General features: G+C 50.0%; 6 protein-coding genes across 6 annotated transcripts; 4 read left to right on the top strand and 2 right to left on the bottom strand.

Moving 5' to 3' along the window:
- Nucleotides 1-107: 107 nt before the first annotated feature.
- FMAN_01470 (uncharacterized protein) lies at nucleotides 108-1271 on the top strand (the record flags this gene model as incomplete). The annotated part of the gene is made up of 2 exons (XM_041835130.1): nucleotides 108-368; nucleotides 423-1271. 2 exons carry the CDS (start codon nucleotides 108-110, stop codon nucleotides 1269-1271), a joined length of 1110 nt encoding a protein of 369 aa, XP_041676811.1.
- A 537-nt stretch (nucleotides 1272-1808) lies between these two features.
- Nucleotides 1809-3680, top strand: FMAN_01469 (putative H+-exporting ATPase 57K chain, vacuolar; the record flags this gene model as incomplete). Its single annotated transcript, XM_041835119.1, has 7 exons — nucleotides 1809-1907; nucleotides 1970-2054; nucleotides 2117-2136; nucleotides 2190-2225; nucleotides 2279-2440; nucleotides 2494-2819; nucleotides 2873-3680. 7 exons carry the CDS (start codon nucleotides 1809-1811, stop codon nucleotides 3678-3680), a joined length of 1536 nt encoding a protein of 511 aa, XP_041676810.1.
- A 515-nt stretch (nucleotides 3681-4195) lies between these two features.
- FMAN_01468 (putative candidate tumor suppressor DPH2L1) lies at nucleotides 4196-5643 on the top strand (the record flags this gene model as incomplete). The annotated part of the gene is made up of 2 exons (XM_041835108.1): nucleotides 4196-4415; nucleotides 4493-5643. 2 exons carry the CDS (start codon nucleotides 4196-4198, stop codon nucleotides 5641-5643), a joined length of 1371 nt encoding a protein of 456 aa, XP_041676809.1.
- A 255-nt stretch (nucleotides 5644-5898) lies between these two features.
- FMAN_01467 (uncharacterized protein) lies at nucleotides 5899-6339 on the bottom strand (the record flags this gene model as incomplete). The annotated part of the gene is made up of 1 exon (XM_041835097.1): nucleotides 5899-6339. One exon carries the CDS (start codon nucleotides 6337-6339, stop codon nucleotides 5899-5901), a length of 441 nt encoding a protein of 146 aa, XP_041676808.1.
- Nucleotides 6340-6762: 423 nt separating this feature from the next.
- On the top strand, nucleotides 6763-7977 carry FMAN_01466 (putative 40s ribosomal protein S6.e, cytosolic; the record flags this gene model as incomplete). The annotated part of the gene is made up of 5 exons (XM_041835086.1): nucleotides 6763-6768; nucleotides 6929-7015; nucleotides 7110-7472; nucleotides 7659-7826; nucleotides 7882-7977. 5 exons carry the CDS (start codon nucleotides 6763-6765, stop codon nucleotides 7975-7977), a joined length of 720 nt encoding a protein of 239 aa, XP_041676807.1.
- Nucleotides 7978-8628: 651 nt separating this feature from the next.
- On the bottom strand, nucleotides 8629-20768 carry FMAN_01465 (uncharacterized protein; the record flags this gene model as incomplete). Its single annotated transcript, XM_041835075.1, has 5 exons — nucleotides 8629-8723; nucleotides 8779-9123; nucleotides 9178-18761; nucleotides 18795-20668; nucleotides 20721-20768. 5 exons carry the CDS (start codon nucleotides 20766-20768, stop codon nucleotides 8629-8631), a joined length of 11946 nt encoding a protein of 3981 aa, XP_041676806.1.
- Between the last annotated feature and the right edge of the window lie 518 nt (nucleotides 20769-21286).

Here is a 21286-nt window from a genome sequence, read left to right as displayed (position 1 = left end):
TACTTAGACCTCCAATCAAGCTCGGCACTTCAATACCTTCTACTTGGACGCATTTCAATCGAACGTACATCGACTCCTGTGTCGCCTACTCACGAAAACTCTCAAGCATGAGTCTCTTGCGGTCCAGCGTCTGCAGAGCATGTCGCCGCTCGCAGCAAATTCGCTGGCATAGAGGCCTTGCGACGGCCAGCAATCAGTCATATGATAACCGGGTTAGGCTCGTCGAGGTTGGGCCTCGGGACGGCCTGCAGAATGAGAAGAAGGCAATCCCGTTGGAGACCAAGATTGAACTTATCGAACGATTGGCCCGAACTGGAGTTTCTACAATTGAAGCTGGATCCTTTGTTGCTCCAAAATGGGTGCCCCAGGTAGTGTTCTTGCTCATCCGATGTCTGCTCAGCAACCTGACACTTTTACGATAGATGAGCAACTCCAGCGAAATATTGCAGCATATCCTCGACGGAAAGATTTCTTCTCCTGGCCCGATCTCATACTCCTTCCTAGCACCCAATGGCAAGGGCCTCAAATCTGCTGCCGATGTCCTCAATGCGAATAGCGGAAAGTTCGCAACTCAACTGGAGCCAGCAGCTGGAGCGGCGGCCGCCACTAAGCCAGCTGTTGAAGTCGCAGTCTTTGCTGCTGCCACCGAGAGCTTCACGCAAAAGAACCTCAATTGCGATATTAAGACATCGCTCGAACGCTTCAAGGAGGTGATTAGGGATTCCAAGGCTATTGGTCTCCGAGTGCGCGCCTACATTTCTGTAGTCCTAGGATGCCCATTCGAAGGGTTCGACGTTGATCCTCACAAAGTGGCCGAGATAGCTACAGACCTTTTGGAGGCTGGAGCGGATGAGATCTCACTTGGAGACACTACAGGAATGGGTACAGCACCTCGAACCGGAGCTCTCCTCCAATGCATGTCTGCAGCTGGTATTCGAACTGAGGACATTGCCATGCACTTCCACGATACATACGGCCAAGCTTTAGTGAACACAGCTGTATCCCTAGAGCACGGCATTCGAACGTTTGATAGCAGTGTTGGTGGTCTGGGGGGCTGTCCTTACAGCCCTGGCGCGACAGGTAACGTTTCAACGGAAAACATGGTTTACTTCATGGAGACTCTGGGTATGGACACTGGCATTAATCTGGATGCTATGTCTGACATTGGAGACTGGATCACAAAAGAGTTGGGTAAGGAAAATGGCAGCACCGTAGGCAAAGCAGTTCTTGGAGCTCGGACTCGAGCTATGCAAAACGCAAAGGAAAGCTGAAGAGGAAGCTTAAGCTTGTTACTTTATTGTTATCGCTGAGCATAGTAAGAAAAGGCAATCAACTATCTACCTACCTATCTAGTTATTCAGAAATAACTCACGTTCCAAGTTTCCTTCTGTTAAGCTGACAGACTTAAAATGCCCTTAGGGGGCAAGAAAACAGCGAACCTTAATGTAGGGTGTCAAAATAAACCTAGCAAAAGCTATCCTAAGCTTAGGCTATATCACCTAAGTCTTTTTGTCATTTAGGATCGAGGTCCTGTGTTTTCTTTCCTCCCCTCGAATGCCTACTTTACCTCTGTGAATGTCATGTGATGTCACTGATGTCGTAGAAACGTCCCCATGTGGAGGTGAAGGTTATCGGCCGTGCGTCGCCTTTGGGCTGGCGCAGCTGGAAAGGCCCCACTTGGATGAAGCAAGCTCAACCTCCTCCAACCTCTTGAGACCTCCCAACTTCACCTCTAAGCTTCGCGATCGGCTCCTATATTCTATTTTGCCCCTTACTTCAACCGTCCGATTAACGATCCATCGCCCATCATGGCGGACCCTCGCGAGTCCTCATCGTACTCGGTTATCCCCAGAATTCGATACAACACTGTTGGCGGCGTCAACGGTCCCCTCGTCATCCTCGATAATGTACGCGGTCGTCATCTGCCAAATCGAACCGGCTTGGAGCTTGCGGGCTGACAACAAAACAGGTCAAATTCCCGCGATACAATGAGATCGTGACACTCACTCTTCCCGATGGCACTGAGCGCTCTGGTCAAGTTTTGGAAGCTCGAGGTTAGTGTGGCTGCTGGCGTCTCTGAGGTAATGACGCGGAATATGCTGATACGGTTTGCTAGGTGATCGAGCTGTCGTCCAGGTACTTTTACGTGGATACGATGCGATATGATATGGCGATTGACGATTGTATAGGTCTTTGAGGGTACTTCTGGCATCGATGTGAAGAAGGTAGGTGGCATTGCGAGCTCTATTGGGAGAACATCAAGCTAAGACGACCACAGACCAAGGTTCAGTTTACAGGCCAGAGTTTGAAAATCGGTGTCTCTGAAGACATGCTTGGTCGTATCTTTGATGGTTCCGGTCGAGCTATTGATAAGGGTCCCAAGGTGTTAGCTGAAGATTACCTTGACATCAACGGTTCTCCTATTAACCCTTATTCTCGTGTAAGGCTACCCATCAGCGCTGCACGGTCGATATAATCTGACTCATGATATAGGAATATCCCGAGGAGATGATCTCCACAGGTATCTCTGCTATTGACACCATGAACTCGATTGCCCGAGGACAAAAGATTCCCATTTTTTCCGCCTCCGGTCTACCTCACAACGAAATCGCTGCCCAGATTTGCCGACAGGCTGGCCTCGTCCAGAAGCAGGGTATTACTAACAAGGGCGTTCATGATGGCCACGAGGAGAATTTCTCGATCGTCTTCGGTGCTATGGGTGTTAACTTGGAAACCGCCCGTTTCTTCACCCGCGATTTTGAGGAGAACGGCAGTCTGGAGCGTGTTACACTCTTCCTGAACCTTGCCAACGATCCTACGTGAGCTGCGAACCATATTCATAACGACGATACGCGTACTAATTTCTGTCCAGCATCGAACGTATTATTACCCCTCGTCTTGCTCTCACCACCGCCGAATATTACGCCTACCAGCTCGAGAAGCACGTTTTGGTCATCCTTACCGATCTTTCTGCTTACTGTGATGCTCTCCGAGAAGTTTCAGCCGCTCGAGAAGAAGTTCCCGGTCGTCGCGGATACCCTGGTTACATGTACACTGATTTGTCCACCATCTATGAACGAGCCGGTCGTGTTGAGGGCCGCAATGGTTCTATTACTCAGATTCCCATCCTGACCATGCCTAACGACGATATCACCCACCCCATTCCTGATCTGACAGGTTACATTACCGAGGGTCAGGTGTTCATTGACCGAGCTCTGGACAACCGTGGAATCTACCCGCCCATCAATGTTCTGCCTTCGCTGTCCCGTTTGATGAAGTCTGCAATTGGTGAGGGCATGACTCGAAAGGACCACGGTGATGTTTCCAACCAACTGTACGCCAAGTACGCTATTGGTCGTGATGCTGCAGCCATGAAGGCTGTCGTTGGTGAGGAGGCTTTGTCTGCTGAGGACAAGCTGTCCCTTGAGTTCTTGGAGAAGTTCGAGCGACAGTTCATCAGCCAGGGACAGTACGAGTCTCGATCTATTTATGAGTCTCTGGACCTTGCATGGAGCCTTCTGCGTATCTACCCTAAGGAGTTGCTCAACCGTATTCCCGCCAAGGTTCTCAACGAGTTCTACCAGCGAGCTGCGAAGGAGTCCAAGGCCAAGGGTAAGGCTCGAGCAGATACTGAGGCCCGAAGCCAGCAGCAGACGGAAGAGAACCTTATTGACGCATGAGGGAACGGCTTGTTGGCACTTTTATAGATAGTTTAGTGAGCGCGCGCACAAGGCTGATGGAAGAGCAGAGAGAGAAATTTTTTACGCTGATTGTTTTCACGCTGTTGTTGAGGGAGGCTGTAGAGCAGAGCAAGAGTAGGTATATGGGCGAAGATAGGGGGCGAGCCAATGCAATTCAACCGATCCTCAACCTGATCCTGACGTCTTATGATCGATGACCTGAGCCAAGAGGAGCATAACTTGCCATGGCGATAAGAACATACAATAGTAAAGTAAAACCTTGGATTGTTGTTATGGCATCTCTTTAGATTCAGACAACCAATAAAGTCAAGTTCATGGAGAGTGGATCTACAGTGTCGAAAGTTTGAGTCACGCACATGCCACATCTTTTTTTCTTTTTTGGGTTGTACTTACTCCAGATTGAACAGGTCATGTTAGAGAACTCTTGATTTGTTCCGAGGTAATTTCGTCGTGGATAACATATCGCCTTTTTCTCCCCCTCATACGAGCACAATATGGAGGAAGATAGAAGGCAAACAGACCTGGGCACAGCAGCAGATATCGAAGAAGCTCAGCTCGCTCAGACGAGTCAAGCCCCTGCCGTCCAAACTGAGCCAGAGACAGCAACGCCACTGAAACAACCAAAGAAGAGATTCATAGGACGAAGAGCAGCAGTTGAAGCCGCAGCAAAGCTCGGAGAGTCAGGAGCATTAGGGGAGAGCGGTGCTGTTCAGAGTATGTGAAAACACTGTCCTTTATCACCAAACGCAATTCAGGAATGGATCAAGATATACTCATGCTGTTTATTATAGCTGCCAAACCTCGGAGGGCTCCCCGACTTCTAAACCAAGTTCCCATGGAAATTCTTGAGAACACTGATCTGAAGGCTGCCATTGCGTTATTGCCTGCTAACTACAACTTTGAGATCCCCAAGACGATCCACCGCATTCAAACTGCAAACGCCAAGAGAGTTGCGCTACAGATGCCCGAGGGCCTTTTACTCTTTGCCACTACTATATCAGACATCTTGACGCAGTTCTGCCCTGGTGTCGAGACACTCATTATGGGCGATGTGACTTATGGCGCCTGCTGTATCGATGATTACACAGCAAGGGCCCTTGGTTGTGACCTGCTGGTGCACTATGCCCACAGTTGTCTCATCCCCGTCGACGTGACCACGATCAAAACTCTATACGTCTTTGTAGACATCAGCATTGACGCGACACATCTCCTAGCATCCCTTGAGCGCAACTTTGCCAGTGGCAAAACAATAGCTGTTGTCGGCACTATTCAGTTCAACGCTACTATCCATGGCGTCAAGAGCAGTCTCGAGCGCGGTGGCTTCCGAGTTCTCGTCCCCCAGATTGCACCATTGAGTAAGGGTGAGATTCTGGGCTGCACTTCTCCTCGTCTGAAAGACGACGACAATATCGATCTGATCCTGTACCTGGGTGATGGTCGTTTCCACCTTGAGAGTATCATGATTCATAACCCTTTCATTCCAGCGTACCGATACGACCCTTACTCTCGAAAGCTCACGCGGGAGGCGTACGGTCATGAGGAAATGCAGTCTCTCCGTCGAACAGCCATTCATAGCGCCCGTACAGCACGCAAATGGGGTCTGATTCTCGGCACCCTTGGCCGCCAGGGCAACCCGCATACATTGGGCCTCATCGAGAAAGAGCTCAAGGCGCGAGGCATTCCTATCGTGCACTTGCTACTAAGTGAGATCTTTCCGGGCAAATTGGCGCTCATGTCGGATGTCGAGTGCTGGGTACAGGTTGCTTGCCCTCGATTGAGTATTGATTGGGGTTATGCATTCCCACGGCCGTTGCTAACGCCATATGAGGCACTTGTTGCATTGGGCGAGCGACAAGATTGGGGTGAAGGCGTCTATCCCATGGACTACTACGGAAAGGACGGGCTAGGAAGGACAAGGCCATTGCAGACTGCCTCAGGATAGAAGCAATGATGATACTGAACGGTTGAGATCCACCAAGTGCTATAGGACCTTGGCTGGATACACAGTAGGGTGATGAAGAATAAAGTCGAATGTCGATAAAAAGAAGTGGACGCATGTCTGAGGCTTTGGACTCGGATTAAGAGGGTATGAGAGATTTGAGTGTTGACTTGGAATAAGGTGCAGAAGTGTCGCTCAGCATTCGTAGTACGATGTAGCCTTTTTTTTGTTGACCTCCTAGTGTAAAAGAAAAGACAATCAGGTCGCATTGGCTGTTCCGACAGGCTCTGGCCGGTTTGGAAACATAAGCTTGTACTTGACAATCTCAACCACCTCAAGATTTTCGCCCTGCTCGAGTGTTTCTCCCCCTGAGCCAGATATCACCTTATTCTCTCTCTTTCTGACCACGGCCATTGCTTTTGGGAGCTTCTTGATCTCCCCAGTGAGACGTTGATGCTGGCCGACATAAAGGTGAACCCGCTTCATCCATGCTGAGCCTTCGGTACCCATCACGAAATCTGGGAAGTCAAGTCTTCCAACTTGGACGCCGCCTAGTGCATCTCCATTGGCGTCTTGGGGTAGATTGATGGTTCCTTGAAGTTCTAGGAGAGCTAGACCTGAGGGGGTCTGCAGGAGTTGAGGTAGAGGACTTGAGGGTGGCGCCTTGTTGCTTGGAGGATATAGCTTGGTAGAGGACATGACGAGAGAAAAAGTGAGAGTGACGATGTTTCAGACTGTTTATATCGGTCCAACAATTGGGTGGATATGTATCAGCATCTAATCTCTCCAGCTGTGCTTCCACTTGCACCTTGAGTCTCTATGTAAACAAAAGTTCGAGGTACGCCTAGAGCTCTACAGTATGGGAAATGCCGATATATACACGGTGTGGAACACAGTTAATAGCAGCTCGCACCATGGATCTGAAGCAGGTGGGTGGAGAAGTCGGACTTTCTTTTGCCCGAGGGTTAAATTTGCGTTCATTGGTTGCCCCGTCCTAAGAGCCCTAGCGACTCGCACTTGCCTTCCACAATTTTCGAATTCGGAAATTTCGAACCTCATCATCCTCTACTAACTTCACAGCAGGCCAGGTCAAGTAAACTTGCACCCACCACAACTGGCAATATGAAGGTACGACAATAGTAATCAACAATCGAGCTATGCGAGTTTACGGGAGAGTCTTTTGTTATCTGAAATGGATTAATCACTCCTGTCAACTGGCCTCCACGCATGCGCTGCTGCTCGATTGAAGATCTCGAAGAAAATATTCGCTGACATTTTTCTTCTACAGTTGAACATCAGCTACCCTGCCAATGGCAGCCAGAAGCTCATCGATATTGAGGATGAGCGCAAGCTCCGTGTCTTCATGGAGAAGCGCGTACGTCGAACCTCTCCTGCCCTTTTGCCTACGACCGCTCGGCTCGTCGACAACATACCGATCAACAAAATGCTGACTCTTTTTTTTTTGGTAGATGGGCGCTGAGGTTCCTGGTGACTCCATCGGCGATGAGTTCAAGGGCTACATCTTCCGCATCACTGGTGGAAACGACAAGCAGGGTTTCCCCATGAAGCAGGGTGTCATGCACCCTACCCGTGTCCGCCTCCTCCTCTCCGAGGGCCACTCTTGCTACCGACCCCGACGCACCGGTGAGCGCAAGCGAAAGTCTGTCCGTGGCTGCATCGTCGGCATGGATCTCTCTGTCCTCGCCCTCAGCATTGTCAAGCAGGGTGATGCTGACATCCCCGGCCTCACCGACGTCGTCCACCCTAAGCGCCTCGGTCCCAAGCGCGCCACCAAGATCCGCAAGTTCTTCGGCCTCACCAAGGATGACGATGTATGTCTCTCCCTACGCCCATACTCGATCATCGCCTACCCGGAGCTGCAGTGGAGGAGTTGGCAGACTGGGTAGAGTGTGAGAGGACCCCTTGATCTTCTTTGTCAAGCAAGAGTTCAAGGGGTAGCGAGTTGAACAATCATAACCACAAGAATTGAAAGTAGCTAATGCTTACATGATACATAGGTCCGCAAGTACGTCATCCGACGAGAGGTTCAGCCCAAGGGTGAGGGCAAGTCTCCTTACACCAAGGCTCCCCGCATCCAGAGACTCGTCACCCCTCAACGTCTCCAGCACAAGCGTCACCGCGCTGCCCTCAAGCGCCGCCAGGCCGAGAAGGTCAAGGACGAGGCCGTAAGTCACTCACACGCTCATCACACCTATCATCAGCATCTAACACGATATGCAGAACGAGTACGCCCAGGTCCTTGCCAAGCGTGTTGCTGAGGCTAAGGCCAACAAGGCCGATGCCCGTAAGCGACGAGCAAGCTCTATGCGCAAGTAGGGTTCTGGCGTTTAATGAAAAAAAAAGTGGAATCATACCTTGGTCTTGTAGTTTGCATGCATTGGGAGTGAGGATTCTCTATAGGGCTTGTTTTGAGCCGGCCACGAATGCGTTAGAGACAGTTCGAAAATATGAACATGCATTAATGCACTCGTATTCCGCATCCATTGGCAACCTCCGCCCCTGTCTACGTATATACTATGCCATTCCTCTCCTATGTTTCTTAATCATGACTTGTTTATAGTCTTACACCAATTTTATGTAGTCCATGACGGGAGTAACTGGAAATCAGGGGGTGAATCACTAAGAAACACAACTCAAGCCATAGAGCAACCAAACACAGCACGCACAATTTGTTGTTTTCCGGGTGATCACCAATTAAACTTTGATTGCTATACATGAAACTTCGCCTATCGTCTACTTTTTGTGCGCTTTCCACGCTCCAAGGAACCTGTAGGAGACCTGCACTTCTCCCAAGGTGAAGCCCGGACGAGGATGCTACATCCAGTGCTCAAGATCATGAAATCTCGAGGCTAGGCTGATAAAACACAATACCAGTACCGTAGTAAAAATCAACAACTATCTTTTCCATTGGGTGTCCCCATCTATGATCCCTTTCCCTTTACGCGCCTGCAATGCAAAGATTGACGATTACGCGAAGCCAAAATATTCGCTGCCTGCTGTGATGGCCTTCATGATCTGAGAACGCAAATGGTCGTAGCTCTCATACTCTGGAAGGTCAAGCTCTGTAATTTTTTATGTTAGTCAATGTACGAATTGAATGCTGACGATTCTACTTACGGTTAAAACAGGTATGCGAAGAAGGCAATCTGTCTTTGTTGCCATAGTCACGGTGGATGTTGAATCGGTTAACACCGTTCATGCCTTCAAGCTCCTTGAAGCCATTAAGTGGAACCTTGCTGGTTCCTGTGACGAACTGCAACAATTTGGCGCGCTCTTCCTTGTCAAACGACCGCAAAGCTCGCCAGAACCATTGAATTTGTTGCGAAGATGGTGTGTAGTTGTGATACTCTGTGTTGCTCTTCCAGTCATCGATATCAATATCGGGGAGGCCAGAAATCAAAAGCTCCAGCTCCTGTTCGTTGAATATGGATATCAGTTCGGCAGGGATAATGTCATGGAAGCCTGTTGAAAATTGGTTAGTGATTGAATGAAGTTATAATTGATTGAAACGCTTACCTTGAAGGAAATGGGCCATCTGCTCCTTGACGGAAGATAGCAACTTGTGTTCGACAACAAGACGGACATAGTCATGTTTGTTCTCCTCCGTGACGGCAATCTCTCGGCCATTAGGGATGAGATCAACGACGGTGGTGGCGCCGAACTCATCGTTTTCGACCGAGAAAGTTTCAGTGATGATGTCTGTGATGTCGTTTTCCAGCATCCAGCACAAAGACTTATAGTAGTCGGGGTCGAATGATTCCATATCCTTGACCGAGACGGATTTGCCGAGGATTCGCTTGTATACAGCACGACTAAAGTAACAATCAAGGACGCGACCCTCGTATAATGCTTTGCCGATGATGCGACCGATGAATTTGAAGAACATAAGATGCTCATCATTGATGCCGCTGAGTTTGTTTGGGTGGAAGGTCGTCCGGTCAGAGGACACCGGTGTGAAGAGCACATAGTTTGGATCAAACATCTGCCGAGAGAGTACTTGGAACCACTCGCGAGTAACTCCACCAGCATCAACGCCTTCCTCGCCATGGAAACGAATGTTGAGCTTTCCAAATTTCATCTCATCCCCAGACTTGAAGTACAAAGACTTGAATGAGTCATGGAAAACCTGTTCACGACGGACGGAAAGTTGTAAAGTAGGATAGGAAGGTCGGCTCTGATTGCTACCAGATCGGGAATGGACGCTGCGGTTAAAGTAGTTGCGCTTGTTGTCGAATTCCAGTACCTTGGGGTTCTTCACGAGGAGTGCGAAGGTGCCCGACATGAGCTTGGGATTGCTCCTGACAAGCTCGTTAAGGATACGCCGATGGTCCTCTGTGAAGCTAAAGAAGAGACTGGCCGTACGAGACTCGGGTGCCGGGCTTGAGAGGACCATTTCTTTCTGTTGTGAGGGATCATCGTTGGTGGTTGTATTCTTGCAGACCACCATGAGGGATTCAATCAGTGGCAGCAGGATTGTAGCCACATTGAGCATGCTTTCGCGCTGGCGAATGGCACTCAGGCAAGCACTCAACTTCTCCCACATGGCCGAAAAGGTCGAGTTGTGGTAGAGAGATGTGACTAGATCGTGTCTCTCATCCTTGTCCTTGCTGGACTCGGCCTCGTCGCCCTTTTTCTTATTGTCGAACAAATGATCTAATGCTGTCAAAACACGAAGGAGCTTGTTTTGCTCGGATGCCCCTGGCGAGAATTTGGCAAGAGCAACGCCTTGGATCTCAGTGCCTGAAGATGCCCTTTCAATATGTGGCAAAAGGTCGTCCAGATCAGCGACGATGTTCTCACTAAGAAGCCGGGCCTGGTGGACAAGCTCCTGACCAAATGTTGCCTTGGCCCCTGGAATGGCTGAGAGGTTCTTGATAGTCGAGATCGTGTTTTGGAAAGTCTTGGAGCTGCACTCTCGAGCCACAAAGATCCTTACGGCTAATGTCAGGTTCTGGGCGGGAACAATAGGCGGCTGAAGTTGCCGGAGTTTCTTCTGGACTGCTTCTTTCTTCTCTTGTTTCTTGTTATTGACATCAGTGACAGTGTCCTCTTTGACATCGGTGCTGGACTGCGTAACGTTGCTCGTTTCGGTTGGTTCGGCTTTCGAAGCTTGCTCCACAGGATCTTCAGTTTTGGGCATCTCTCCTCCCGGGGTCGAATCAATAGCTTTCAGTTCGTCTTCGGCTTCCTTACGACGACGTTCAAGATTTTGAAGAGGCAATGTGACTCGATTCAACAAATCAGCCAGATGGGTCATAACGACGGAGCTTTCCATAACAAGGTCGCGGTCAAGGAGTGATAGCAAAGAGTTGATGGCATACTTGTGGGACTTGGAGTCCTTGCCTTTGCCCTTGCGGCTCAGGGAGCGCTTGAGAGTTGAACCGACAGCTTCGTGCTCTGTCAGGAAAAGCCAGGGAATATGAGGGTTCTTCGATGATAACTCCACCAGCAGATCCAGGCACTGCTGAACAATCAAGAGAGGCGAGGTTTCGGAATTGGTTTGCGTAGTGTTTGCGGCGGGTAGACCAGTCAGACTTCTCTTGAGTGCCTGCGGGGTCTTCTGCTCGGAGTCCTTATCCTTATCCTTCGGTCTTCGTGCCTTTAGGGACAACTGGCCGAAACTACGCTCGACAGCCCCCATGTCTGTGCTACCGTCCTGCAAGATCTGAAGGAGAGTGCTAATCACCTCGAGTCGAGTTTGCTTATTCTCGCAGACATCGGCAAATACGTTGAATAGGTGGTTCCTTATGGAACCCTGTTGCGTAATGAACATCAGACGAAGGAGCGTAGCGACACCAGCCTTATCAAGCATCTGAACAACCGTTCGGCGCTGGACCTTTGCTCCCTCTTGTGGGTTAGGTGGCCCAGGCTGGCGGTTTGTGCTGGCTTGAGGGCTGCGGCCTGTGATGACGGAATGGCCGTTGTTGTGGTGCGACAAAGCTCGGGCCTGGGCCGCCATTTCTGGGGTCAGTCGATCCATGAGCTCTTCGCCTTGGTCCATAAGAACCTGTTGTCGTAGATCAGGCGGGAAAGTGAGGAGGATACTGGCAGTATCCATTTCTGGTATGACAGCCTGGCCAGTGCTGGCGGATGCTTGGCGATTCGTTTCTTCACGAGCCCGGCGGCGTTGCTCTTGTCGCTCCTGTTGAGCTATTTCGTGTCGTAATTCTTCAGGAAGAGCATCTAGAAATTCTTGGAAAGCTTCGGTTGAGTTCCCATTTGTCTCTTCACGTGCCTCGGACCTTCTGGTGCTGATTGCTTGTGCAATGACCTCCTCGCGAAACTCCTCAGGAAGAGCTGCGATATAATCAGGATCAATACCGAGTTCGGTGACGTCGACTTCTTCGCCTCTAATTGTGGTCATAACACGAGGACCGTCGTCGGCGGTTTGCTCTGTAGCCTCCGAACGTTCTGCTTGACTTTGGTTCGTCGGCTCGACGCCTTCCATCGCACCTCCATCGCCTTGGCCTTCAGTGGACACGTCCTGATTAGCGGCTGCTTCAGAAGCAGCACGTTCAGCAGCCTCTCGAGCCTCTGCCTCTCGCTTTTCTCTCTCCGCCTTCTCTTTAGCCTCTTTGACTTCACGTGCCAGGCGCTCCTCTTCGTCTCGTTTCTTCCGTTCTTCTTCTTCGCGCTTCTGCTGTTCAGCTTCTTCGGCTTTTAGCTTCTTTTCCAACTCCATCGCAGCGGGGGTAAGCTTAGCCACGATGATGTTCTGGAGCTTAGCCGTTTCTGTCATATTGCTGGTCCCAAAGACCATCCTGGCTTCCTCCTGATATCGATCCATCGTGCCTTCAATAGCAAACGACACAGCTTGTAATGGATCCTGAGTCGAACCTTCGCGTCTCTGTTCAGTACGGGAGGTTCGTAGGGCGCCAAGCTCTCTAGACTCGCGGTGCCCATGCGGACCAGTAATCTGCAGATGGAAGGCAGGCTGTCCGTTGCGCCCCATTATTGGGAGGAATTCCATTAGTTCACCGAGGAAGCCCATGGTTCCCTCGATATGTCGTCCACCTGAGCCAAAGATCGCTTCAGGAACTCGCAAACCGATAGTGTGATTGATGGTGGGACGTTGAGATGCTTCTCTGTTCTGGTCGCCCCGTCTGAGGAGTGGGTTTGTGCCATCATCAGGGTTAGATTGGCCTGCCCCAGGGCGATGGCTGCGGGAAAAGAAGCTGCGAAAATCGCCAGCAGCGGCATCCCGATGAGAGCCAACAATGAAGCCGGGAGGGAAGGGGCTGCGCGAGTCGGTGGTACGGGAAGGAATAAAGCGTCGGCGACCTGGGTTGTCTACCATGAACATCTGGCGGTAACGATCTTCGTCCTCGGCACCAAGCCCGTCCCATCCAAGAGCCGGCATAGGTTGAGGTTGATCGTCCAACGGATAGTCGTCATCATAGAGGTATTCGTCATCTTCCATTTCATCCTCGTCATCCTCGTCTTCATCTTCGTCGTGACCATCATCAAGATAATGATCTTCCAATCCATCCATCATGTCTGGATCATACACGTCGCCATCACCAATGATCGCTCGAGCCATGCCGTTGAGGATATCGCCTGGTTCCATGGGCATATGCTCGCCGTGAACATCTGCATCAAACTCTAGGTCATCCTCTTCCTGATCCTCGTCATCCTCATCATCATGGCTCGCGCTCTCCCATTCTGAGTTGCCATCGTCATCTAGAGGGTTGCCCTCTTCATCAACAATCTCGACCTGGTCTTCAACGTCTTCCATGTCTGCGGATTCCACGTCGTCATCGTCATCATCACTTTCATCCTCTTCGTCCTCATCCATGATGACTTCGACGACTCCCGGCTCGCCATGGAGACCTTCAATTTCGCCCATTTCGCCGAGTTCTTCGTCATCGTCACTGATATTATCTTCTTCGTCCGAAATGTCGTCGTCTCCATAATCCATCTCATCGTCGTACTCGTCCCCGTACATGTCCTCATCGTCGTCGTCCTCTTCATCTTCATCGGAATCGTCGTCCTCACCACGGGGCTCTAGCATACCAAGGGTAGAATTGCGATACAGATCAGGGGTTTCTTCTCGATCATCGCCGAGGTCTGAGAGCGAAGAGGTTGAACCAAGGTCATCATCTGCAGTGTCTGACAAAGAACCAGAAGGCAAGATATTGGAATGGCTTAGTTCCTTGGCTGTCTCTGTGAGAACACGCAAGACACGCAAGATATACTTAATGGCTCTTTTGACGCCTGGATAGTTGAGGTTGATTTCGGCAATAGAGGACGTGAGTTTATCAAGATAACCCTTCTCATACATCAATCTCCGTAGCTGAGCGTGCGACCGAGCTTGAACGTTGTCGGAGCCTCGAGAAGCCGCGCCTGGGTCCTTGTCCCTTTCGCCAACCATGTAATTCATGAGTTCCGCCAAGCATTGCATGCGTGAATAGCGAGTTTCTAAAGGTTCATCAGACAAAGGTGCTCTCTCATAGGCCTTCAACATGGTGTCAAGAACAAATTTGCGGGCAAACAGAAGATCAGGCTCGTCGTCATACGCAAATTTGTCCTTTCCGCGATCAATAGCCTTCTCACTGGTCTTGGCAACCAAGGCGACCAAAACCTTTTGGGTTTGTGCTGAAGTAGCGGCCTTCTTCTTCGCGGCGATACTATCGGCTGTTCCACTCAGATTGCCCTGACACAACAGATCGTAGATCAAATAATTAAGGACTGACGACCGAGGCTTGATTGGTGTACTTGTAGTTAACGGAGCATTGCGCTTGAAGTTGATGAATTCCATCTTTGTCCTGTTATAGCTTTGAAGAAGCTCAGCAAGACAGTTGAGCAAGAAGCATCGGTAGACAAAGATTGGATGCTCATCAGTTTTGAAAACAGGCTTTGGTGGCTTCTTGTCCTTCACGTCGGCGGCGTTGTTGTCTTTGGAAGTAGGTGTAGCATCTTCCGAGCTAGAAACAGGATCAACCTTGGGATCCTTCTCAGTCACCTGTGCTTCTTTATCTTCGACTTCACGATAATTGAGTAACTCGCAAAGAAGGAAATGTATAACACCATCAGGATTCTCGACAACGGGTCGTTTACTTTCGTGGGTTTTTGGCGCGTCAGTCATCTCCTTGTCTGCAGGTTCCGTGGACTGCTTGATGCTATCGACAATATTATCGGTATCGTCACCACTTGTGTCGGAAGTCGACTGGATGGCTTCTTGTTTCAACTCAAGAATTTGTGACCGAGGGTTGTCGCTGGAAGGGGGCGTCCACCTGGGGAAGCGTAGCATCTCGTTGGAAATCTCAACGAAAAGGTCTGGTGCGCGAAGCGCAATTGGTGTCATTGCACGCAAGTAGCTAGTGACATCAGTGTGCCCCCGCTGTGTTCGTTGTAGATTCAGGAGGCCGATCTTGATCTCTGCGCGCATGATCTGTTTGATGGTCTCCTCATCCTCCACGATATGACGAAGAACAGTCATGATATGAGCAGTGAGTTTGGTTTGTTTGAACCTCTCGGAGCCAGAGCCGGACAGTTGTTTTGCCATAAGAAACAACCGCTGCAAATTCTTCTTATCCCCGACCAACTTCGCTAGTCGTCGACTGCGTGTCAGTATAACCAGAACTCTGAGTGCCGCAATGGCGAGTGTTTCTTCCTTTCCTATCCGTGGGAGCATCTCAAGTAAAGATTCTAGGATCTGGGTACGCTCATGATCACCAACGATCGGAGTTCGCATTTGAATGACGGGGTCAGAAACAGCCTCATCCAGGGACTTCGGTGCTTTCCACTGCGCAGCAACAGGGCGCTCATCATGACGAAGGAGAGTCTCGACGACCAGTAGCACATATGGTATCCACGGTGGCATCCCTTCAGTAGAGCTCGTAGGAGAGATCTTCAGGAATCCAATATACTCGTTAATATGTTCCCTTAGGTTCTCAACACTGTTATCAAAGAAGCGCTCATCCTGAAGAAGTAAAGCGAGGAGATGGGCATAAGCAGCAATGCATTTCCCAGTACGCTGCTTTTCTTCCTCCTCGTCTTGGGCAAGCGATGACAACGCCAAAGTCAAGGTCTGGCCGATTTCGTCTTCGGTGTCACCAGCCTGTTGTTTCAAAACCACATTCCGGATGAGCTCAGACACCTCGATCGCTGTTTCAGGATGTGCGCGAACAACATCGAGGCATCTATCTATCATGTTTCCTCGCAAGTTCGCCCGAAACTTGTCAACCTCTTCTTTCGTCGCAAGGGGAGGGTTTTCGTTTCTTTTTGACTCTTCTGCAGCAGATCCCGGTGTTTCTGCCGGCAAACTTGGGCCTTCGCGGATCTCATCCACATCTTGAGGGCTGTTGATGATGCCCCCCAATGTTTCCCCAATAAATCTCTCCGCAAGATCGGGAGTATCAATTTCCGGAGGTCCATCTAAGGACATGCGGTCTGCTTCCACTGCTCCACCTGTGTTAGCACCCTCTGTCTCACCGACAGCTGAGGGCTCTTGTGGGGTCTGTTGCAACACTGATGTGTCAGAGTCTGCAGAAGGGATTGGGTTACGCGCGCCGGCAAGTCCAGCTTTGTGAGCTGAGCAGTAGTGGTCTGCGAGGTTAGGGTTTCCATTCGCTCTGTACACTGCCTCGTGGACCAATTCAGTATCGTACCCCTTGGCAACCAGCTCTTCAATCGTGCCGCGATGGGAACGCCAGTCGAAGCGGACATCTGTGTATCTGAAAAGATGGAAAGGCGGCTTATCTCTCGTGGATGATGAGGGCTCGCCATCCGCAATAGAAATGACCTTGAGAATGTCGATTAACCGCGTCACAGTTTGGTGGGGTACTCTTTCGACGAAGGAAGAGTCCCAAAGCTCGATGATTTCAGGGAGAATGGCTGCCCTAAACTCTATTACAAGTTGTTGACAGATATATGTTGAGTTTGACGACCTGTCCCCACTTCGAGGCTGCAGAGTGAATGCGTTTTGGGCTTCAGAAAGTTGCTTCGAATTGACCAACATCAAATCCAAGTCAAGGACCTTCTTCAATCCGAATGCAGCAACCTTAGATCTGGAAGTCTCATCTGTTGCAGCATCTGGGCCTTCGCGAACTGCCCGGGCAAATATCTTCAACATTGAATTCAATACATCCATTCCTCCCTCTTCTTTGAAGGCCAGAAGAACAGGCATGATGATCTGAACGCTTGATCGATCGCTTGGTCGGGGGGAAGGCTGATCAATGAGCATCTCGTTGATAGTATGCAACATGATGATCCAGAAGTGGAAGTCTTTGGATGTGGGTGTTGGGTTGGCAACAGATGGCCTCAGCTGGCCAAGTACTGCATTTGCAAGTGCTCGGGCAATTTCCAAGTGCCGGGGTCGGTGATAGAGGTCACGAGGGTCTCGTTCCCGTCGTGGCAAAAGACATTTGCCGAGCGTTTGGAACAGAGGAAATGTTGTCGGGATCATAGGATGGAGCAGATGTCGCAACGTTTCATAGTTCTGGAAACGAGGGCTGGCTTGCTCCTCATCTGTAGGGCGGCTCGGCTTGGAGTCATCTGAAGCATCTTTCGCCTGAAATTGCGCTGTGCTGCTCAGCATATCTGGCAACGAAGTGCTGTCATCCACATCAGTTTCTGGGAGGTGTGCACTAGTTAGTCCCTCGGCGGATGTTTGGCGTCTAAAAGACCAATGCTGGGGGACAACGTTGAGCTCTCCCGCCTCTTCGGTTAGAACTCCACGCAACAAGGGACCAATAGAGTTGACGAGTTTGAGGTAGTAATCGTAAACATTGACTGGATAGAATTGTAAAGCATTCGATCTCGATGTAGCGAAGCAATCAGAAATGATTTTGATAAACGTCTGCGCATTTGACAATGCCTTGATCATCTTGGTACCGTTTTGGACAGCTTCGTCGTGTGTCGTTTTGAGGTCAGAGACAAGAAAAGGTGCAAAGTATGGTGGCAAAGCTTCCGTCTTATCAGACAGAGGCTGCAAAGTGTCAATAGCCACTTGAGCTCGTCTGATTAAAGAGGGGAGGCCACGTATGGGAAAGGACTCAACGACCTGAGAAACGACCTGATTGAGAATCCTCGAAGCAACGGTGTCGCCAAAGTTGGTGGGCAGACTCGGGGATTCGCAAATATCGAGCAAAAGCTCCAGTCCGCCTGCCTCCACGAAGCTGGTCCTCAAGCCCTGGTTTGATATGTAAGAGCTTAAGAAGTAACCTAAAGCATAGATGTAGGGGGTGATCGAGCGCGTGGGTGAATCCGGACTATCATCTTTCTGGCCTTCAGAATCCGTGTCGTTGGAGGGCACATCGGACATATTGACATCCGTGTCTCCAGAAGTCTCAAGTCCTTGGCTTTGCTCAGGAGATGCAATCGGTCGAATGAAGCTGCCATTCTCGTCCACAGATACAGTCTTCCCCTCATCGTCAATCAATAGCATACGAGCACCCCACCCAGCGGTCCTAGCCTTCTCGATACCGAGATAACGCACGCGAGCAACCATATCGATAACAGCATTGGAAATGGCCAAACGTAAGGCCGGGTGATGACGAGCAAGTTCGTCAAAGCTTCCTCCAACATTGGTGGCGAGATCGCCGTCGAGTTCCATACATCTTACATGGGCAGCACTTTCGAAAATCTCGAGAAAGCTGTCCAAAGCACGCGATGCTGCTACCAGCTTCATGCCAGCGTTGTTAAGCGATATCGAGTTAAGGACTTGTGGTACAACAGTAATGACATCACTGGAAGGTAAGATTCCTGCTGCCAACGTTTCGCGAGATAATTCCCGGATGGATTCCTCAGGAGGGGGATGCGGCCGCGAGTCGTTTGCAACTATCGCAGTGACAGTCTCATTTGCAGAGTTGGATTCGTCGTCATCTTCGTCCTTGTCGCTAGGTTTTGGCTCGGCCAATACATCACCGGGAAGCGGTCTGGCGGTAACAGCTTCCAAGTATGTCTTGATCATACCAGACTCAGAAATAGCCGCGAAGCTTGTGGGGTCATTGTTGATGAAATCGCTCAAAATGGTGACAGAATTCGTCCAGACGACTGAACCGAAACTCTTCTTGTCTCCAATGATGTCCCGCAAGCTCTTCAGGAGATCAGTTTTGTCGGCGAGATTGCGGAGCAGCCGGTCAGTGTTACCACCGTAGCTGTATGAGTTAGACATAATGTGATGGACAAACTTAAGCAGCCACTTAAGAGTCTGCTGCTGATAGTATGGAATCTCATAATCCACCTGTCCTGACTGTTGGTCCTTCGTAATGCCTTGGCCTGCTTTGTGCAAGGTCTGCGCCTCCCCAACGGTATCAACCACCAATTGAGACACCGCATCAAGTCCTTTGGCGTTGAAGAAGGCAGTGAAGGCGTTTTGGTAGCTCCATATTAACCCGTCTAAAAAGGCAAGGACCATGGAATGATTTCGTTGCGCCACACTTGACCTGATGTTCAGAATCTCAACCAAGATGTCCATCAATCCTGCAGACACCATCTCGCTTCCAACGCGAGTGGTCATGGATAGATGGAGAGTGAGTGAAAAGAGGTTGTTACGCCACTCATCCATCTGCGTGACTTGATTTCCTTTGTCACTTTCGTCATCTTCCTTCATTCCTGCAACTGCCTTCCTGATAACGTAGAGTAGTATACCATGGTTAACATTGGCATTCAAAGCAGACAGAACATCTTGGCACTTGGCTTGGAAATTAGAGACGGCTTCCAGGAGGGCGAGGGCCACAGCTTGAAGCCACAAGGGTACGTCAACGTTCCCGTGTACTGTAGGATGAATGAGTTCAGCAAGCTGGTACACTAACTGGAATCTTCTGGTTTCGTCTGCATCTTGGCGGAGAACTTTCTCAAGAAAGTTGGCTTCGTTATGGATGTATGCAAGATTGTTGATTGCTAAGAGGCGGACAGCAAGCAACTTCTGCCGCGATTCACAAGAATCCATAAGAGCTTTGGATGCTCTGATCCTGTGGAACGCCTCGTATTTCGAAGCGAGTGGAAGATCCGCGGGAGTGCGTGACACCAACTCATAGACGGAAGTCGATGCAATGACGGACTGTGGTATTTCATAGAACTTTGGTCCAGCAGATGTTGTCTCGTCTGAGACACCGGGCGTTCGGGGGGTAATTGGAGAGGAATCATCGAAATTACCTCGACCTTTTGGAGTATGATGCTGGGACGTCATGGTAGAACTACGACGCAGGGGTGTTGGTGTGGATGGAAGCGACGCACGCTCAGCATCATTTCCAGCAAAGTCTTGCTGGGTATTCTGAGGATAATATGTTACCTTCACATCTCCCCAGCCATGCCACTGTTTGTCATCTGAGGCTGCAAGGGCAACTAAATCATTCGCATGTATGGAGTTGGCTGACTTGGAGCTTCCTCCCTGTGCACGCTCTTTTCCTTTGGTCGAGCCAGGTGTGTGATTTATTACAGGATCAGATAAACTGACGATCGGTGTCTTCACAAAAGGTAGAGCAAGCTGTTGAACTCTGTCGAGATCGATGTTGTAGTGGTTTGCCAGCAAAGCTGCGCTGATCTGCCTGGAAGGGTTTGTGATGCGCTTGACCGAGGCTTGGTACCTTTGTGCCAGTTCTGAACCGACTTCGAGTGTTGCAATCAGTACGCTAAGAGACGTGGTGTTGAGAAGGTCGTTAAGATGGGCGCTGCTGGCATAGATACTTCGGTTACCGCAGTGCTCCAGTAGCATTCGCGTATAGCGCAGGACCACCTCCACTAGTTGTTGGTCTCCATTTGATGAAAATCCCAAACCTGTTAGCTCCTCCGTTGACCACCGTCGCTCGCTACCAAAGGTCGATTCCTGATCTTGGTTGAGCAGTACATCGCAACCAAAGTCGCGAGTCTGGGGACCCTCATTCAGCTTATATGTAGCACAGAAGTGCTCCAAGATGCTATCAAAGCGGTTCAAGAGGGGAATCCAGTGGTAAAGATCGCCGCGTCCGAAGGGCCATCGAGATGGAAAGCTTTCCAACCTTTGTGGTAAGAGAGGTAGTGGCGTAGTTGAGGTGGTTTCGACGTAGCTCTTGAGCCAAGGAGACTACAATTCATGTTAGCTATGCATCTTTGGGCTTTTTCATTTTGTCACTAACCAAAGTATCCTTGTGCTTTGGTTGCATGGGCTTAGTGATCTTCCCCATGGTGAAGGTGAGGCGGCTGAGCCGCAGGAAACTGAAGAATCGCCCCCTCCACTACAACCGGGCTATCAACCCGCTCAAAAAAAAAAATTGAATATGTTCGCGAGTTCTCTTCGTTCGGACGTTTCAAGTTATGTAATATGCTCTATCCGCAGTTTGTGCGGTGGTAGAGTTTTCGATTTTCGTGGGGCTCTCAGGTCGGAAAGGCTCCAAGCTGGGATCCAGATAAACCTTCTCCTTTGGAAAGAAATGACGTATTCGCAATCAGAAACCTTTTAGCGGCTGTTACTTGATAGTCGGGCGGTGAGAAAGAGCGCGTTCGCCTGACAAAGTACCTGTGAAAGGTAAATGGTCGATGAAGCTTGGAAAGCAGTCCGAGGCCGAGTGCAGGTCGTCCTAGAATAGCTTTAATCCGCAACTAAATCGTACCGCCTTGCTTGTAAAGACGATATATATCTCCTGCTTTTACCAGCTGATGTGGTAATTCGAAATATCTCGTTTAGGTATGACAGTTGTGGTTT

The sequence above is a fragment of the Fusarium mangiferae genome, assembly GCF_900044065.1.
Source record: "Fusarium mangiferae strain MRC7560 genome assembly, contig: FMAN_scaffold001, whole genome shotgun sequence".
Classification (NCBI taxonomy): domain Eukaryota; kingdom Fungi; phylum Ascomycota; class Sordariomycetes; order Hypocreales; family Nectriaceae; genus Fusarium; species Fusarium mangiferae.
Note: the sequence above shows the minus strand (reverse complement) of the source record. Positions and strands in the feature narration are given on the sequence as shown.